At 34.1% G+C, this 17,409-nt stretch overlaps 1 protein-coding gene and 1 pseudogene across 1 annotated transcript; both read left to right on the top strand.

The window, feature by feature from the left end:
- Positions 1-2,738: 2,738 nt before the first annotated feature.
- On the top strand, positions 2,739-4,867 carry LOC114732331 (L-type lectin-domain containing receptor kinase V.9-like; annotated as a pseudogene).
- A 5,752-nt stretch (positions 4,868-10,619) lies between these two features.
- LOC114732332 (L-type lectin-domain containing receptor kinase V.9-like) lies at positions 10,620-12,775 on the top strand. Its single transcript, XM_028919622.1, has one exon. The coding sequence runs from the start codon at positions 10,620-10,622 to the stop codon at positions 12,717-12,719; it is 2,100 nt and encodes a 699-aa protein (XP_028775455.1). The 3' UTR covers positions 12,720-12,775.
- Positions 12,776-17,409: the final 4,634 nt, after the last annotated feature.

Raw genomic sequence — 17,409 nt, 5'->3', positions numbered from 1 at the left:
AGCGGCGACAAAAGTATCGCCGCCGAAAGTGGACCTTCAGTGGCGACTTTTTTTGTCGCCGCCAAAAGTGGACTTTCTGAAAGTTTCCCATTGAAACCAAGACTTTCAGCGGCAACATTGACCTTCAGCGGCGACTTTTTTGGTCGCCGCCGAAAGTGGACTTTCCGCGGCGAATTTTTTAGTCGCCGCCGAAAGTGGACTTTCCGCGGTGACTTTTTTAGTCGCCGCTGAAAGTTCGCCATTGAAACCAAGACTTTCAGCGGCGACAAAAGTGTCGCTGCTGAAAGTGGACCTTCAGTGGCGACAAAAGTGTCGCTGCTGAAAGTGGACCTTCAACGGCGACTTTTTTTGTCGCCGCTGAAAGTATAATATAATAATATATATTTTATTTTACAATATTAATAAACAAATTCAATCTGGCTCAGCAGCAAGAAGGTTGGACACGAAAGGAGGCAGTCACGAGTTCGAACATGGAAGAAGACACATTTAAGGTGAAAATATTTAGACGATGACGTGGCGAGGAGGAGTGACGTGGCAATGACGTGGAGGTGGCTAGTGATGATGTGGCGGTCAGCGGTGATGACGTGGCCGCCGATGGCGATGACGTGGAGGTCGACGGTGATGACGTGGCGGCCGGAGACGATGACGTGGCACCGGCGGTGATGACGTGGCATTGGTAAAGCCAATTCTTCTTAGGCATTACTTTCGGCGGCGACAAGAGTGTCGCCGCCAAAGTTTTTTCTGCGGCGACTTTTTTGTCGCCGCTGAAAGTGTTTTCGGCGGCGACATTTGTCGCCGCTGAAACTTCTAAAAGTCGCCGCTGAAAGTATCTTTTAACGGCGACCTTTTTAGTCGCCACTGAAAGTTTTCAGCCACGGCTGCTACGGCAACGACTTTTCAGCGGCGACTTTTGTACTTTTAGCGGCGACTTTTGTCGCCGCTGAAAGTCAATTTTTTTGTAGTGAAGAAATCCGACGGCGATAGTCATGCAATGGTCTGGTGACAAGTTTATATCAATCTTTTTGTTTTATGATTAGTTAATGAGAACTTGTGAATCACTAAATTTGACTTGTATATTTTTAAGATTATTTTGTGACTGAATATTATCAAAGGTTTATTGAATAATGCAATTCTATCGTGAATGTTCTGTTGTGAATAGTAAATGGGGACTTATGAATTGCTAAATTGAATGCGTTATTCTTCAAACTTATCTTATGATTGAATAACGTATATTAATTTTTTGAAAAGTGTAACATTATTGCAATAGTTTTGTGAGTGAATAACCACAAAGGTGTATTAATTCATAAACCTTTCTTATAATTGAATAACAAAAAAGATTTATTAAAAAGTACAACTTTATTATTGTAAATGTTTTGTTATGAATAGTTAACGAAAACTTGTGAATTGCTAAATAGAACTCGTTAATTTATATATAAGTATTTTTTGTGATTGAATTAACAATGAACATTTATCAAAAATTACAATTTTATTACAGAAGTTTTGTTGTTGTACGTCGATCACATATAGATTGACAAGTTTAATTAAACAATTCACAAGTCCTCATTAGTTGTTTATAACAAAACTTTTTTAATGAACATGTTGTCGGTGCTAAGGTCACCTTTTGTCGTCAGAGTTGCAACCGCGGATGGAGGTGGCCCTAACCAATAAATAAGGAAAAATCTCTTATAAAGGCACCTGAAATAGGAATATTCCAAATCTAGTTGGTAAATTCAACAAATTTCTAATTGGTCCATGGACCTAATTTAGGGATTGTGAATGTTGGATATTTCATTACATGTTGATGAAATCAAATCGAAACGCGGTAAAAAAAAAAAATTCTTAATAGGCTAATTATTCTGGACGACCTTCCTACGTTGACGAAGCCTCTGGTTGTTAGTAAAAGTCAAGTGTTTCCCACTTAAATAGACTTTGTAAGGAGGAAGAAATTTGCAGCTGGAAAATATAGATGGACAAGACAACGGACGAGAAATAAAGTAAAGGCCTTAACTTTAAAAATGTATCAATATCTTTTTATTCCTTTAAAAAAGTATCGATATCTTTTCATTCCTTTAGCCATGACCTCAAATGATTTTTTTTTTTAACAATCATTATTATTTTAAAAATTAAACTTGATATGTGAATATTCAATGTCGTTTTGCCAACACATAAATTTTAATGTTAACATTTTTTTTAATGATATTAGGATTAAAATAATACTTTATACATCAAGGGATTAAGATGAAACTTTATACTACATGTGATCCTTACTATAAGAGTTAGTTAAGTAATGTGAGTAGATTAAGAAAATTTGTGATGTTAGTTATTTGTAATAAATAAATGTTATTTTTCTTAAAAAATCCTTGCTAATTAAGTATATTAGCTATAATTATTATTATTATAAAGACTATTTTGATAAAAATAAATAAATATAAGAAATAAAGTGAATTGGAATCAAATATTTAAGACCAAAATAAAAATAAATGAGTTCTTATATTCGAGAAAGCTTTGCTTGAGGATGCCATGCACATCCTGACGTAGAGCTTGGGGTGCTTTTCTTTAATTTTATTAAAAAAAATAATGAGTTAATATCTTTCTTGTGATATTCTTTTATTTGTTAAGAAAAACAAATAAAGAAACCGACCGTAAACCCCACGTATGAAAGTTTTGTTGAAAACCAGTATAGGATCCATTCTCTTCAAACCAGAAAACAGAAACTTCCAGTCCTAAGGAAACCGACCATGTCTATCACCATGTTCATGCTGTGCCTGTTCCTGAACATAGCTTATTCAGACAAGAACATGAGTACCGTCGGATTCATGTTTGATAAATACTTCAAGTTGGGAACAGGCAATGATATGCAGCTCAAAAATTCCAACATGTCAGCACGAGGAATGCAGGCAGATAGTGGCCTAAGTGAAGCATGGCAGGTCTTTTACAATCTTCCTCTTCGATTCAAGAATTCCAATACCGCTCCTTCTGTCTTCTCTTTCTCCACCACTTTCATCTTTGCAGTAGTAGCCACCGATCCTAAATTTCACGGCCATGGACTCGCCTTCGCTATCTCGCCTAAAAGAGGAATTCCTGGAGCTCAGCCAAACCAGTATCTTGGCCTCTTCAATGCCTCCTCCAATGGTGAAAGTTCCAATCATATTGTGGCAATAGAGCTTGATACTGACCAGGATTTTCAGTTTGGTGATATTGATGACAACCATCTCGGGATTGATATTGATGGGTTGGACTCCGTCAATAAATCTTCTGCAGGTTACTATACTGATCGTGGTCGTTTCAGAAAGCTAGATCTCTCAAGTGGAGAACCGATGCAGGTTTGGGTTGAATATGATAGTACAGATCAGAAACTCAGTGTCACAATTCATCCAATAAACATGCCTAAACCTGAGACCCCTCTTGTCACGCTGAAAAGAGATCTTTCTTCTTATTTCTTTGAGTTTATGTATGTTGGATTCTCATCTTCTAGTGGTTCAAATTCTTCTCATTACATATTGGGTTGGAGTTTCAGGATGAACGGTCAAGCTGACGAGGTTCATCTTTCTCGCCTTCCTGACATTCCTGGACTTTTAGATCCAAATGAAAGGACTGGAAGAGGGAAAGTACACAAGAAAATGTTGATGGCTATATCATCAATAGTGGGTGCTGTTATCCTTCTAATCTTGATCTATGGTGTGGTTATGATTGTAAGGAGAAGAAAATTCATTCAAGTTCTTGAAGATTGGCAAATCTTGTATGGGCCTCATAGGTTCACTTACAAGGACTTATTCATTGCAACAAAAGGGTTTAGAGAGGGTCAACTTCTTGGCAGAGGTGGTTTTGGCAGGGTGTACAAAGGAATTCTACCATTTTCCACTATTCAAATAGCAGTGAAAAGAATTTCTCATGATTCAAGACAAGGGATGAGAGAATTCATAGCAGAAATCGCAACCATCGGCCGTCTCAGGCATCCAAACTTGGTAAGACTTCTTGGCTACTGCAAAAGGAAGAAAGAACTTTTGTTAGTTTATGACTATATGTCTAATGGAAGTCTAGACAAGTTCCTTTACTGCCTTCCCAACAACGACGACAAACTCAGTTGGAAACAAAGATTCAAGATCATCAAAGATGTGGCATCTGCACTCTTATATCTTCACCAGCAGTGGGTTCAAGTTGTTATCCATAGAGACATCAAACCAGCCAATATACTGATGGACAATGACATGAATGCTAGACTTGGAGATTTTGGCCTCGCCAAGCTATGTGACCACGGAAATAATCCTCAAACATCTCATGTAGCAGGGACTCCAGGCTATATAGACCCAAAAATTGTGCAGAGTGGAAAATCAAACACATACACCGATATATATTCATTTGGGGTGTTATTACTGGAGATTGCTTGTGGAAGAAGGCCGGTGGAAACTCAGACTTCCCCGGAGAAAGTTTGCTGATAGAATGGGTTATGGATTGTTGGGATAAAGGAGACATTTGTGAAGCAGTTGATAGAAGATTGGGGGATGCATATGAAGTGGATGAAGCTGAATTGGTTCTCAAACTTGGCTTGCTGTGTTCACATCCTATTGCTTCAGCTAGGCCTGCTATTTCTCGTGTGGTGCAATACTTAGATGGAGATTCTCAGTTGCCTGATAACTTATCAGATTTAATCAAGGCTAGAAACTTAAGCGGCTGCTCCAGTCATGTATGTTCTTCATCATTCTCTGATTTTCCTACTGGCCAAACTTCTATGGCTTCTTTAACTTTAACAGAATCATTTGCCTGCTCCGGACGCTAATACATTAATTATATATGTAAATCAAGAAAATTAATGTATCTACTTTGCTCGTGCCACTATTATATGTTGAAAAGTCTAGAGTTTATTCAACTTTGAGGGCCCCTTTATTGCGTCTATTTTTCTAATTATATTTTTGATTTGGAAAGAAAGGGAAAATCCCCTTTAAAGCCACCCAAAATAGAAAAAACTTAAACCGGTTAGCAAATTCAACAAATTATTAATTAATTTATAGATCTAATTCAGGATTTGCGTATGCTAGGTATTTTGTCTTTTTTGTTTTTATTTTTCCCTTTTCCAAGTCACCACTTTGTTTTCTTTAGAGCCATTTCTGCCAAGCACTGGAAGAGATCCGATAGCGATAGTCATACAATGGTCAGTACTCCGGTGACAAGTTCATATCAATTTTTTTTTTTTTATGAATAGTTAATGAGAACTTGTGAATCACTAAATTTGACTTGTATATTTTTAAGATTATTTTGTGATTGAATATTAACAAAGGTTTATTGAATAATGCAATTATATCGTGAATGTTTTGTTGCGAATAGTAAATGGGGACTTATGAATTGCTAAATTGAATGCGTTAATTTTCAAATAAACCTATCTTATGATTGAATAACGTATATTAATTTATTGAAAAGTGTAACTTTATTGCAATAGTTTGTGAGTGAATAACCACAAAGGTGTATTAATTCATAAACTTTCTTATAATTGAATAACAAAAAGATTTATTAAAAAGTACAACTTTATTATTGTAAATGTTTTGTTATAAATAGTTAACGAAAACTTGTGAATTGCTAAATAGAACTCGTTAATTTATATATAAGTATTTTTTGTGATTGAATTAACAATGAATATTTGTTAAAAATTACAATTTTATTGCAGAAGTTTTGTTGTTGTATGTCAATCACATATAGATTGACAAGTTTAATTAAACAATTCACAAGTCCTCATTAGTTACTTATAACAAAATTTTTGTAATGAACATGTTGTCGGGGCCATGGCCGCCTTTTGTCGTCAGAGTTGCAACCGCGGATGGGGGTGGCTTTAACCAATAAATAAGGAAAAATCTCATATAAAGGCACCTGAAATAGGAATATTCCAAATCTAGTTGGTAAATTCAACAAATTTCTAATTGGTCCATGGACCTAATTTAGGGATTGTGAATCTTGGATATTTCATTACATGTTGATGAAATCAAATCGAAACGTAGTACTAAAAAAAATCTTAATAGGGTAGTTATTTTGGACGACTTTTCCTACGTTGACGAAGCCTCTGGTTGTTAGTATAAGTCAAGTGTTTCCCACTTAAATAGACTTTGTAAGGAGGAAGAAATTTGCAGCTGGAAAATATAGATGGACAAGACAACGGACGAGATATAAGGTAAAGGCAAGACATTACATGTCATCCTCTCATAATTTCAATTTGAACCTTAACTTTAAAAAGTATCATTATCTTTTCATCTTTTAGCCATGACCTCAAATGATTTTTTTTTTTGTGATAATCATTATTATTTTAAAAATTAAACTTGATATGTGAATATTCAATGTCGTTTTGCCAACACATAAATTTTAATGTTAACATTTTTTAATGATATTAGGATTAAAATAATACTTTGTACATCAAGGATTAAGATGAAATTTTATACTACATCTTATTCTTACTATAAGAGTTAGTAGAGTAATTTGAGTAGATTAAGAAAATTTGTTATGTTAGTTATTTGTAATAAATAGATTTTTTTTCCTTAAAAACACCCTTACTAATAAAGTATATTGGCTATAATTATTATTATTACGAAGACTATTTTGAAAAAAAAATAAATAAATATGAGAGACAAAGTGAATTAAAATATTATATTTAATATCAAAATAAAAATTAAACGATTTCTTATATCTGATAAAGTTTTGCTTGAGGATGCCATGCACATTTTGGCATAGAGCTTGTGGTGCTTTTCTTTAATTTCATTAAAAAAATAATGAGTTAATACCTTTCTTGTGATATTCTTTTATATTGAAGGTGGATATGTTGAATTCAATACTGAAAGTGCATGCTCATCCTGGTTCAACTACTTGTTGTCATTATATTAGTCTGTTTGTATTTATAAGTCACTAGTAAATTAATTAATGAGTTTTTCTCAATTTCACTCTTTTCGATTTAGTAAATGAGGAAAAAGGTAAAGTAAAGAGGTCAAAAAAAATATAAAACATTTTTTTAATACTCCTTCTTTAATAAGGACAAATATAGAAAAAGTTATCTAGTTCATGCGTTTATTGGTTTGTAGGTTTAGAATATAAGTGAGTTATAAATAAGAACACAATAATATGTGATGAATCTATTGCGTGCCAACTTTCTGGGCACAGACAATCAGAGCCTCTCTAAGACTTGTATGGGCCGGAATAAATTTAACTAACTAAGGCCGATCATTTGGAAGATTGAGCGGAAGGCGTCAGATGTTAGTGTTTAATTATATATGGAAGATTGGTGCTCAGTTAGCTTCTCCATATGATCCAACATGGGGAATGTTAAAGAGAGAAGATGGATAACAAAGAAGGGAAGAAGTATAGAGACTAGAGAAAAGGGAGAAAAGCAAGAAGAAAAGGGGAGACTAGACGACGAAAGGAAGAAGGGAATACTTAGTAGGGAAGAAACTCAAGTGGTTTTGAACCCTAAAATTTAAAACATCTCATTTTGATTTTTAAAATTTAATTTCATTTTGGTTATGGTTTTTATTTTAGGGACAAAAATTTTAAGTGAAACTAAAATGATGTCAAATTTTAAAGACAAAATTTATTGACTTCAAATTTCAAAAGCCAAAATTAAAATGGGATTAAATTTCAGAAACCAAAACTAAAATAATGTCAACTTTTCAGGACTTAAAAACAATATTAACCCAAAAATGAGTAAGGAAACTCTATCCTACTAAAAATTAAATAGAAATAAAATTAAAAAAATACAAGGCCACGCAATAAGGTTGCCGGCCCTATTCAGTGTGACAGGGCGTGGCCCACATCCTTTTTCAAACGTAATAGAAAACCGTGCAACGCGGAACACACCGACGCGTGTTCATTGGATGGGCTGCTTTCAAAATTGTTACTTTTAATTTGAGTAAGTAATACGTTAACCCATCCACATGTTGCACACTCACACACCCTTTTTTTTTTTTTTAAATGATAACTAAAAGTCAATAAATGAAAACCCGGCATACAATAACAGGCTAAACAAGCCTACTGTCATTCGTCACCGTCCGCCTCAAAATGTACAGGAAGAGAGTGATCAAGGACAAACGCACACACCTTTGATTATGATACAGTCCGTGTGTTTTTATTATAAAATTCAAATTTTTGAATTAACTTGTCATATTTTATTAGATTTACTTTGAGTTTATCTGAATATAAAATGTATTTTTATTTATTTTATCTTTAATTAATATATTCCTTGTTATTTTTTATTATTTTTTTTCACTCTCACCAACCTATTTATAAATAAAGACATATTTAAAAAATATATTTTTATATATTTATTATTTTTAAATAACAATTTGATATTTTATAAATTTTACAATAAGGGATAGAGGGAGTAAAACCTACAATCTTTTTTAAGAAAGGAGGAATGAGGTATCAACTGAGTTATAAGCTCCTACCTTCCGTATGAAAGGATATATGAGGTGTCATTTGAGTTATAAACTGTCGACTTTCAATTTCAAAATTAAATCCAAGTCCAAAACAAGCCAATAAATCTATTTCGAATCATCATTAATGCTGATATTTGCCTAAGATAAGTAAAATAAATGCAGCAGAATATGTTTCTCCCTTACTGTTCAACTTGATCCAAAGTCTGCTTCATGATGCATGTTATGTTAGAGTAGACTACTCCTGCTGTTGGTGCTGCTGACGTACAAAATAGATTTCAAATCTTTTTGGGGCCTCTTAAACAGTAATATTAGTTCTAGTCCTAATTATAAAATTTTTTTTATAACCTACAAACGATATCTTATAATTGAGATAGGAAGTAGTAGGCAATTTTGTGACTTTACTTTGTTGTGTTTCACTTTTTATTTCATTATTTATTTTTAAGGAATCATGAAAATATTAATTCCCCCTTTAAGCTTGGGGTTGATTTAACAATTTTGAAAAAGTGGGTTTCCCTCTTGAATGTGATGGCCGGGGAGGAGCCGTCAAATTTAGTTAGTTTTGTATTCTCTATATATATGTGTGTGTGATAAAATGCTGATAAATACTATAGAAGTAAACACACACACACACACACAGATATCTGGAGAGACTCGGTATTTCAATCATGAAAAATAGTACCCATGGCTGCTTTTGACCTTAATGAGTTGAAGTTTTTTTTTTTTGGGACAAGTAATGCATTGAAAGTCAACCACTCGAAGCCAATACTTAAGGATGAATCAACGATTTTGTTAGAGCCTAGAAAAATGGTTTTTCATTCTTAAACATAAAAAAACTTGCCTTCACAGGTTGACTTGGAATAGTTTTCATCGACACAACGGATAAAATTAAATTAATTCAAATAATCAATTAAATAAATCAACAACTAAGTGATAAGGATTTCAATCATTTAAGTAAGTGGCTAGGGGGTTTGAATCTCATCTCGTAAATACTGCAATGTAATTAAGATATCTCTAAGCTTTCAACATCTGAAGGTGATTAATTATGCTCGGCAATCAATCACTACATATTTAAAAAAAAAAAAACTAAAAATATTGCAGCAGTTACAAAACGCTACTACTAAATTACCATTAAATTTACAATTATCAACTAAATAAAGCCCGAAGTATACAATGATTGTATTAGTGCCAACGAAGCATGCTTAAATTTTATAATAGAAAAATGATTATACTAAAAAATTAAAAATTAAGCATAATGGTTTGTTAGTATTTAATTGGAAGTTATCATTTAAATTTACTGAGTTAGTATTTTCCATCAAATTAGACTAATGTTATTAAGATCGATATATGGGTGGCAAAATATACCTTCTAAATGTAAGGGTCTGTAATGAAATTTGATGTGGCCTTAAATAACCAAACATATAATTTAATCCTAAACAGATCAAGTGATGAGAATGATCTCAAAGTTGATAGGAGTTTGAATATAATCTCTCATCATAAATAATATAGCAACCTAATTAAGATATTTCTATTTTTCACTCTCAATACCTTAAAGGAGACTAATTATGGTCTGTTGTACGTGGAGTATACTCTGCAACAATTAAGTTGAATCATATAATAAGCCCAGTGATTAATTATTAATGAGAGGGGGAAAGGGAGACTATGCTTGAGAACCCTCCACAGACAACTGCTATATAGAATATCCTCATCTCCCCTTTCACATCATATAAACTAACATTTGGGTTTTGGCCCTCTTATATATAATAACGTGCTGGCTGCGTCAATTATCAATAATAATTTAAAACTTTTTCCCACTTGAGAAGAAATTTGCTCCACCTAATAGACTATATATATATATATATATATATATTAAATGATCGAAAATGACATTATTATTCATTCATATCTAAATCTAATCGTGTGATACCTGCCAAATGAAAAAGAAAAAATATTACGTTTAACACTGTCACAAAAATTAAACATGGCCCATTAGTAACCACTAATTGCTTAGTCTACTCCAATATTTTAGAAATTTTTTGACCTTGAAAAGACATTCAAACATGAAACTTCTCATGGCTATGATCCTCTATTAAATTGAATCGTCAGACGAAATGGGTTGGTTTAGAAAAACAATGATATTGAAAAGAAAGAGCCTACAAATTGAAGTCGTTAATGAGTCGTAGCTTTAAACCCCACGTATGAAAGCTTTGGTTGAAAATGAATCCATTCTCTTCAAACCAGAAAATGGAAACTTCCAAAGTTTCAAGGAATCCCACCATGTCTATCACCATTTTCTTGCTGTATTTGTCCCTGAACATAGCATATTCAGACAACAAGAACACAAGTGATGTCGAATTCTTGTTTGATGGATACTTCAAGTTGGGAGCAGGCAGTAATCAAGAACTCGAAGATTCCAACATGTCAGCAAGTGTAATATATGCCGATGGTGGCCTAAGTGAAGCCGGGCAAGTCTTTTACAATCTTCCTCTTCCATTCAAGAATTCCAATACTACTCCTGTCGTCTCTTTCTCCACCACTTTTATCTTTGCAATAGTAGCCACCGATCCTCAATTTCTCGGCCATGGACTCGCCTTCGCTATCTCGCCTACCAAGGGTATTCCTGGAGCTCAGCCAAACCAATATCTTGGCCTGTTCAACGCCACCTCCAATGGTGAAAGTTCCGATCATATTGTGGCAATAGAGCTTGACACTGACCAGGATTTTCAATTTGGTGATATGGATGATAACCATCTCGGGATTGATATTAATGGGTTGGACTCCGTCAATAAATCTTCTGCAGGTTACTATACTGATCATGGTCTTTTCAGACAGATAGATCTTACGAGTGGAGAACCGTTTCAGGTTTGGGTTGAATATAATAGTACAGATCAGAAACTCAGTATTACAATTCATCCAATAAACATGCCTAAACCTGAGACCCCTCTTGTCACACTGAAAAGAGATCTTTCTGCTTATTTCTTTGAGTTTATGTATGTTGGATTCACATCCTCTACCGGGTCAAATTCATCTCATTATATATTGGGTTGGAGTTTCAGGATGAATGGTCAAGCTGAGGAGATTAAACTTTCTCGCCTTCCTGACATTCCTGGAGTAATTTTAGATCCAAATGAAAGGGTCGGGAAAGGAGACAAGAAAATGTTGATAATTATATTATCATCATCAGCAAGTGCAGTTATCCTTCTAGTCTTGATTATTTATGGTGTGCTTTTGATTGTACGGAGGAGAAAATTCATTCAAGTTGTTGAAGAATGGCAAGTCTTGTATGGGCCTCATAGGTTTACCTACAAGGACTTGTTCGTTGCAACAAGAGGGTTTAGAGAGAGCCAACTTCTTGGAAGAGGAGGTTTTGGAAGAGTATACAGGGGAATTCTCCCATTGTCCAATGTTCAAATTGCAGTGAAAAGAATTTCTCATGATTCAAAACAAGGGATGAGAGAATTTGTGGCAGAAATCTCAACTATCGGCCGTCTCAGGCATCCAAACTTGGTGAGACTTCTTGGCTATTGTAGAAGAGGAAAAGAACTATTCTTAGTTTATGACTATATGCCTAATGGAAGTCTAGACAAGTTCCTTTACCGCCTGCCCAACAACAACACACTCGACTGGAAACAAAGGTTCAAGATCATCAAAGATGTGGCTTCTGCACTCTTATATCTTCATCACCAATGGGTTCAAGTTGTTATCCACAGAGACATCAAGCCAGCCAATATACTAATGGACAACAACATGAATGCTAGACTCGGAGATTTTGGTCTGGCTAAGTTATGTGACCATGGAAATGATCCTCAAACATCTCTTGTAGCAGGAACTCCAGGCTATATGGACCCAGAAATTGTGCAAAGAGGAAAATCAAACACATATACCGATATATATTCATTTGGGGTGTTGTTATTGGAGATTGCTTGTGGAAGAAGGCCGGTTGAAACTCAGACCTCACCGGAGAAAGTTTTGCTGATGGAATGGGTTATGGATTGTTGGGATCAAGGAGACATTTGTGAAGCAGTTGATAGCAGATTGGGGGATGCATATGAAGTGGATGAAGCTGAATTGGTTCTCAAACTTGGCTTGCTATGTTCACATCCTATTGTTTCAGCTAGGCCTACGTTATCTAGTATTGTGGAATTCTTAGATGGAGATTCTCAGTTGCCTGACAACTTGTTGGATTTAATCAAGTCCAGAAATTTAGGTGGCTGGTCCCGTCGAGCATGTTCTTTATTATCCTCTAATTTTCCTATTAGCCATGCTTCTATTGCTTATTTGACTTTCACGGAACCATTTGCCTCCTCCGGCCGCTGATACATTGATTATTATGTACGTGTAAATAATTAAAGAGAATTATAGTTTTGTTCTTGTTTTCATCTTTATCTTCTTCGTTCCTGCCACTCTTGTTTAATTTGTTGAAAAGTCAATTTTGAGCGACCCTTTCCTGCATCACCGTTTTATTTTGTAATTATGTTTTAATTAAGAAAAATTGATAATTGACTTAGTCAACTAACTAATATTAATGTCAGAATCGTTTTGGATGTTTGTATTTTGGCCTGACACTTCAAAACAATCCCGCAGTTTGCACAAATTTACAAGATTAAAGTATATGCTTGGTTCTCTAATTTTACATGAAATTTCGGCTTATAGCCTCTTTATACATTTTTTATTCTTTAATCTCAACACCTTAGTCTCATTTAATGAAAAATATTGATGTAGTAAATTTAAATGGTTTATCAATTATTAAAGCATGCTTAAATTTTAGTCTTTTAATTTATTCAAATGCTTAATTTAATCATTTAATTATATTAAAAGATTAAAATTTAAGCATTCTTTTGGGACATTTAATCATTCAGCCACCATTTAAATTTTCTGAGTTGGTATTTTTCATTAAATGAAACTAATAATATTTAGATTAAATGACTAAATATATGCATTATAAACTCGAAGTCTAAATTAAATATTACTCCTCCAATCCTCAATAGAGGACCCAATTGTTGAGTTAATTTTGGTCCTATATATAAGACACATTTCTCATATTTATCAGTTTTCTCTAAATTAGCCCTATGGATACTCCCTCAATCATAATCAAATAGAAGAGAGAGATGTGGTATTTAGAAAAATGATTATGATGTTTTAGAAAAAACGTGTTACATTTCTTATAATTAACTAACTTATCTAACTTTCTTAATCTAATCAAATTAGTTAAATGGGTCTTATATTACAGAGCCGGAGAAGTAATAGTATTAAATAGGCAATCAAACGTATACTTTAACTGTACATATGATTATTAAATTCTTTTTTGGTGTACGTGTTTTGATTGAGGATATTATATCTGACGTAGAATAAGATTCAATTTTATCCTGAAAGTTGTTGCTTAAGAGCTATGGCCATCTGAAAGCTTTTTAGAAGTAATAGTGTCCCGAAAGTATTAAAAACGTAGCACACTTATCTCCAATCTTTATGTCACAGTATTACGCCGACAAACACTCAGATATCCTCTACCTTCACCTGTTCAAATTTGCAAGACGCCTTAGTTTCTTAATAATAATAAGCTGACAACTGAGAAAAGGAAAGAGAAGTTAAGATACAGCATGAGATTGCAGGAGCAAAAACCTGCCTTTAGTCCATTTAAAAAGCTCGCAAAGAAAAGTGCAATCTTAATTATTATTCTTTGTGATAAAACTCGTGGGAAAGGAAATACAAGAATTCATTTTTCAAATGTTTGCTCATTCCTTAAACAAATAAGAACATTACTGATTACCTTGAATGGAAAGAAATCTTAGGTGAGAATATTCACATCCCTTGTTTATTAGCTCGATCGAAATGGGTCTCATTAGTTTGCTGGAACAAGAGCCACTCCTGTCGCTCCAAGAGCTCCAGCCACCGACTTTCTTTCAATCTGAGTATGCAGATTGTTTGGGCTTGATGCATAATTATTGCGAACATGAAAATAGTGTCAGCCTGTCAGGGCGTTAAGAGGCCAATAAAAGGGAAACGAAAACAATAGTGATGAACGGTTTTGAAGAGATTATAGCATATACAGTTGTAGTTGCCGAGCACCCCTGTACTTAGTACTAAAAAACAGAGCAATTACGAAACAACAAGAAATGGGTTGTTCCAGCTCTGTTACGAAGCTAATGGCGCCTCCAATTATAGAGGCTTCGTCACCCTGTTTTCGGGACATAACAAACGAAAAGAAGTAATGAATTTGGATACGGATCAAAGAAGAAGGAAATGAAGCAAAGAGTGAGAATTATACTGACCCTTTGAACATAAGAAGGAGGCATCGAGGATCGGAGCACGGCCAGGTACTTACTCATCTGCTTGCAGCGATTAAGTTAGATGGCAATGTGAGTCATCCCATGACTCCTTCACATCTTGCAACACCGAAGAGTAATCAAAATTCACATTGCCTGTGATCCCAGCGAACCCTCTCTCTTGCTCCGCTTCTAAACCATGACCAATTCCTAACATGTAACTATAGTTGAATGGATCTTGCGGAAAGACCACAGCCTCTGTAGCCATTTTTCGCTTTGACGAAGCAGATAAGAAGTTTTTTAGGTTATAAGGAGCGAAAAAGAAAGGAAGATTAACTATTATGAGATGAAATGGTTGAAGGTTTGGGAAGAAGGAGGTGCAGTGGAGCTTGGATTTCAACGAGTGTGGTGGTGATAATAAGATGATGCTCACGCGGCATGATAGGTGAGTAACACATGGCATTAACTCCTATCTATCAGAGCCAATTCAATAAAATTGGGTCAACTAATTGTCAAAATTAACTTTGCTAGTAGGTGGGGTGATATTGCTACGTTGTTAAAATTTTTGAGGCAATATTGCTCCTAAAAATTTTTTTGCCACCCACGGCTCCTAAGTGACAACTTCCAGAGGAAAATTGGCCCTTATCCCATCTGAATTAGTCAAAATAGTTTAAATTTATAATTAAACAAAATAATGTAACCTAAAAAACAAATATTTAAGAAAATTTTTTTATATAATATATATTGATTAATTATTAAACATATATTACCTCTGGTCCTTAATATAAAATCTAGTTGGCTAATTTAAATAGATTAAAGAAATCAATTATGTTAGTTATTTGTAATTAATAGATATTATCTTTCCTAAAATATCCTTACTAATCAAGTGTATTGACTAAAACTACTACTATTACAAGGAATATCTTGAAAAACAAAAGATAAATATGAGTGACAAAATGAATTAAGATCTTATATTTATTATCAAAACAAAAATCAAACAAATTTTTATATTAAAAATGGAGATAGTAATTACAAACATTTGAGCTGTAAAAATCTAATATCAATTCTTCGTCAAAAGATTATCCATTGTCATAACGCATGACTTTGGGTAAACAGTAGGCAAAATGTCAAAATATAATTTTCAATTAATTTCATTAAAATTAGTGAAAGAATTTATAAGAATGCCAAAACGTAGTAATTTTCTAAACTGACAAAGACCCTGGTTGTTACCAATTCAAGTGTTTCACATGTGAATAGAATTGTGATGAGGATGAAATTTGTATGTGGAATATATGGACAAGAGATTCTCAAACTAGTTTACATGCAAGTGAATCTGAGGAGAATTACAATCATGTCTCAATAAAAAAATTTAATTACTCATGATTCGAAAGACCGGACCAAACCAGTATCAGAAACTAGTCACCCGGCCAATAATCTAGTCTAACTTGGCTTTTGAACTAGGAAAGTATAGAACTAGAGTGACTTGCTTTGAACCAGCATAAACCAATAATAATCCAGCTGCTAGGTGAGGTGGGTTATCCGGGTTAATGTCTATTTTTTTCCAATGGTCATGAGTAAGAGAGGGGGAGAGAGTGAGAGAGCCAGAGAGGAAAAGGACTGAATAATAGAGAGAGAAGAGTAGGTGGGTTTCTGGTAAGAAAAAAAAGGAAAGAGGTGATAGAGGGAAAGGGACTATGAGAGTACCTGAATAATGGATAGAATATTGGACCTGTTTAGAATAATTTATAAATAATTTTTTAATCATAATTTACAAAATATAAGATAAATATAAAAAATAAGTTTCATCTCAATTTACGCAAAACGTAGTCATGAGTGTTTTAAAACAGTTTCACAAATAAGGAAAGAAGCTTGAGCGAGAAAATGACAAAAGGAAAGGGACAAAGATTAGTTTAGATATAGAGAGATAAAATAGAAGGAAAGAAAAAAGAAAGAGAAGAAAGTAGAAGAATTCTCTGTTCAAAAACCAATAAAAAAAAGATGGCTAAAGATCAAAGAATTAATAGGTCTATGCCTAGGATTGAGACACTATGCCGCATCAGATCAAAAAAAAAAAAAAGACACTATGCCGCGGGCCTTGCATAACTTTTGTTCTTCGGTTTTCTATGGCCTTATAATCTTTAACCTTACAGGCGATTTTTATTGACAAAATTTGGTTAAAAATCCCTATTTAACAAATTAATATAGAAATGAGACTTGCAACAAATTCAAAGGCGTAAGTCCCTCAAGTACCAATAAGTGTGGTAGAAAAAAAACCTATGTTCTACCAACATATGCTGATTGTATATGACAGATCTTTATTTACATATCACGGATCTTAATTGTCTATAGTGGATACTTAATTGTATATGGAATCTTATTGTATATTACGAATTCTAATTGCATATGACGTATCCTCATTTGCATATCATGAATTCTAATTATATATGATATCTTATTGTATATCACAAATCCTAATTGCATATTATTGATCCAAACTTGAGTATTGATGATTTTTTTTTTTTGGATTACTTCATCCGGTATCCCAGGGAAATAGGCGTCTTTCAGCCGTGACAGCGACCCCAGACTAGTCCGGATTCGGGGGCTTGCAAGGATCCTTTTGGACAGCGTCCCCTGGCCCCTTGGAGTGCTGCGTTCCCACATCTCGAACTCGAGATCCGTGGTTAAGCTAGAACAGCCCTAGCCAGCTGACCTAATCCCGCGGGGTTGAGTATTGATGATTTTAA

The sequence above is a fragment of the Neltuma alba genome, unplaced genomic scaffold, assembly GCF_004799145.2.
Source record: "Neltuma alba isolate B1F8T4 unplaced genomic scaffold, ASM479914v2 tig00012902_pilon, whole genome shotgun sequence".
NCBI classification, from domain to species: domain Eukaryota; kingdom Viridiplantae; phylum Streptophyta; class Magnoliopsida; order Fabales; family Fabaceae; genus Neltuma; species Neltuma alba.
This window is presented reverse-complemented; position numbering and strand designations above follow the sequence as displayed.

Bases quoted from the DNA above. Each gene is read 5' to 3' on its own strand.
- LOC114732332 (XM_028919622.1), top strand. From the start codon at position 10,620: ATGAATCCATTCTCTTCAAACCAGAAAATGGAAACTTCCAAAGTTTCA.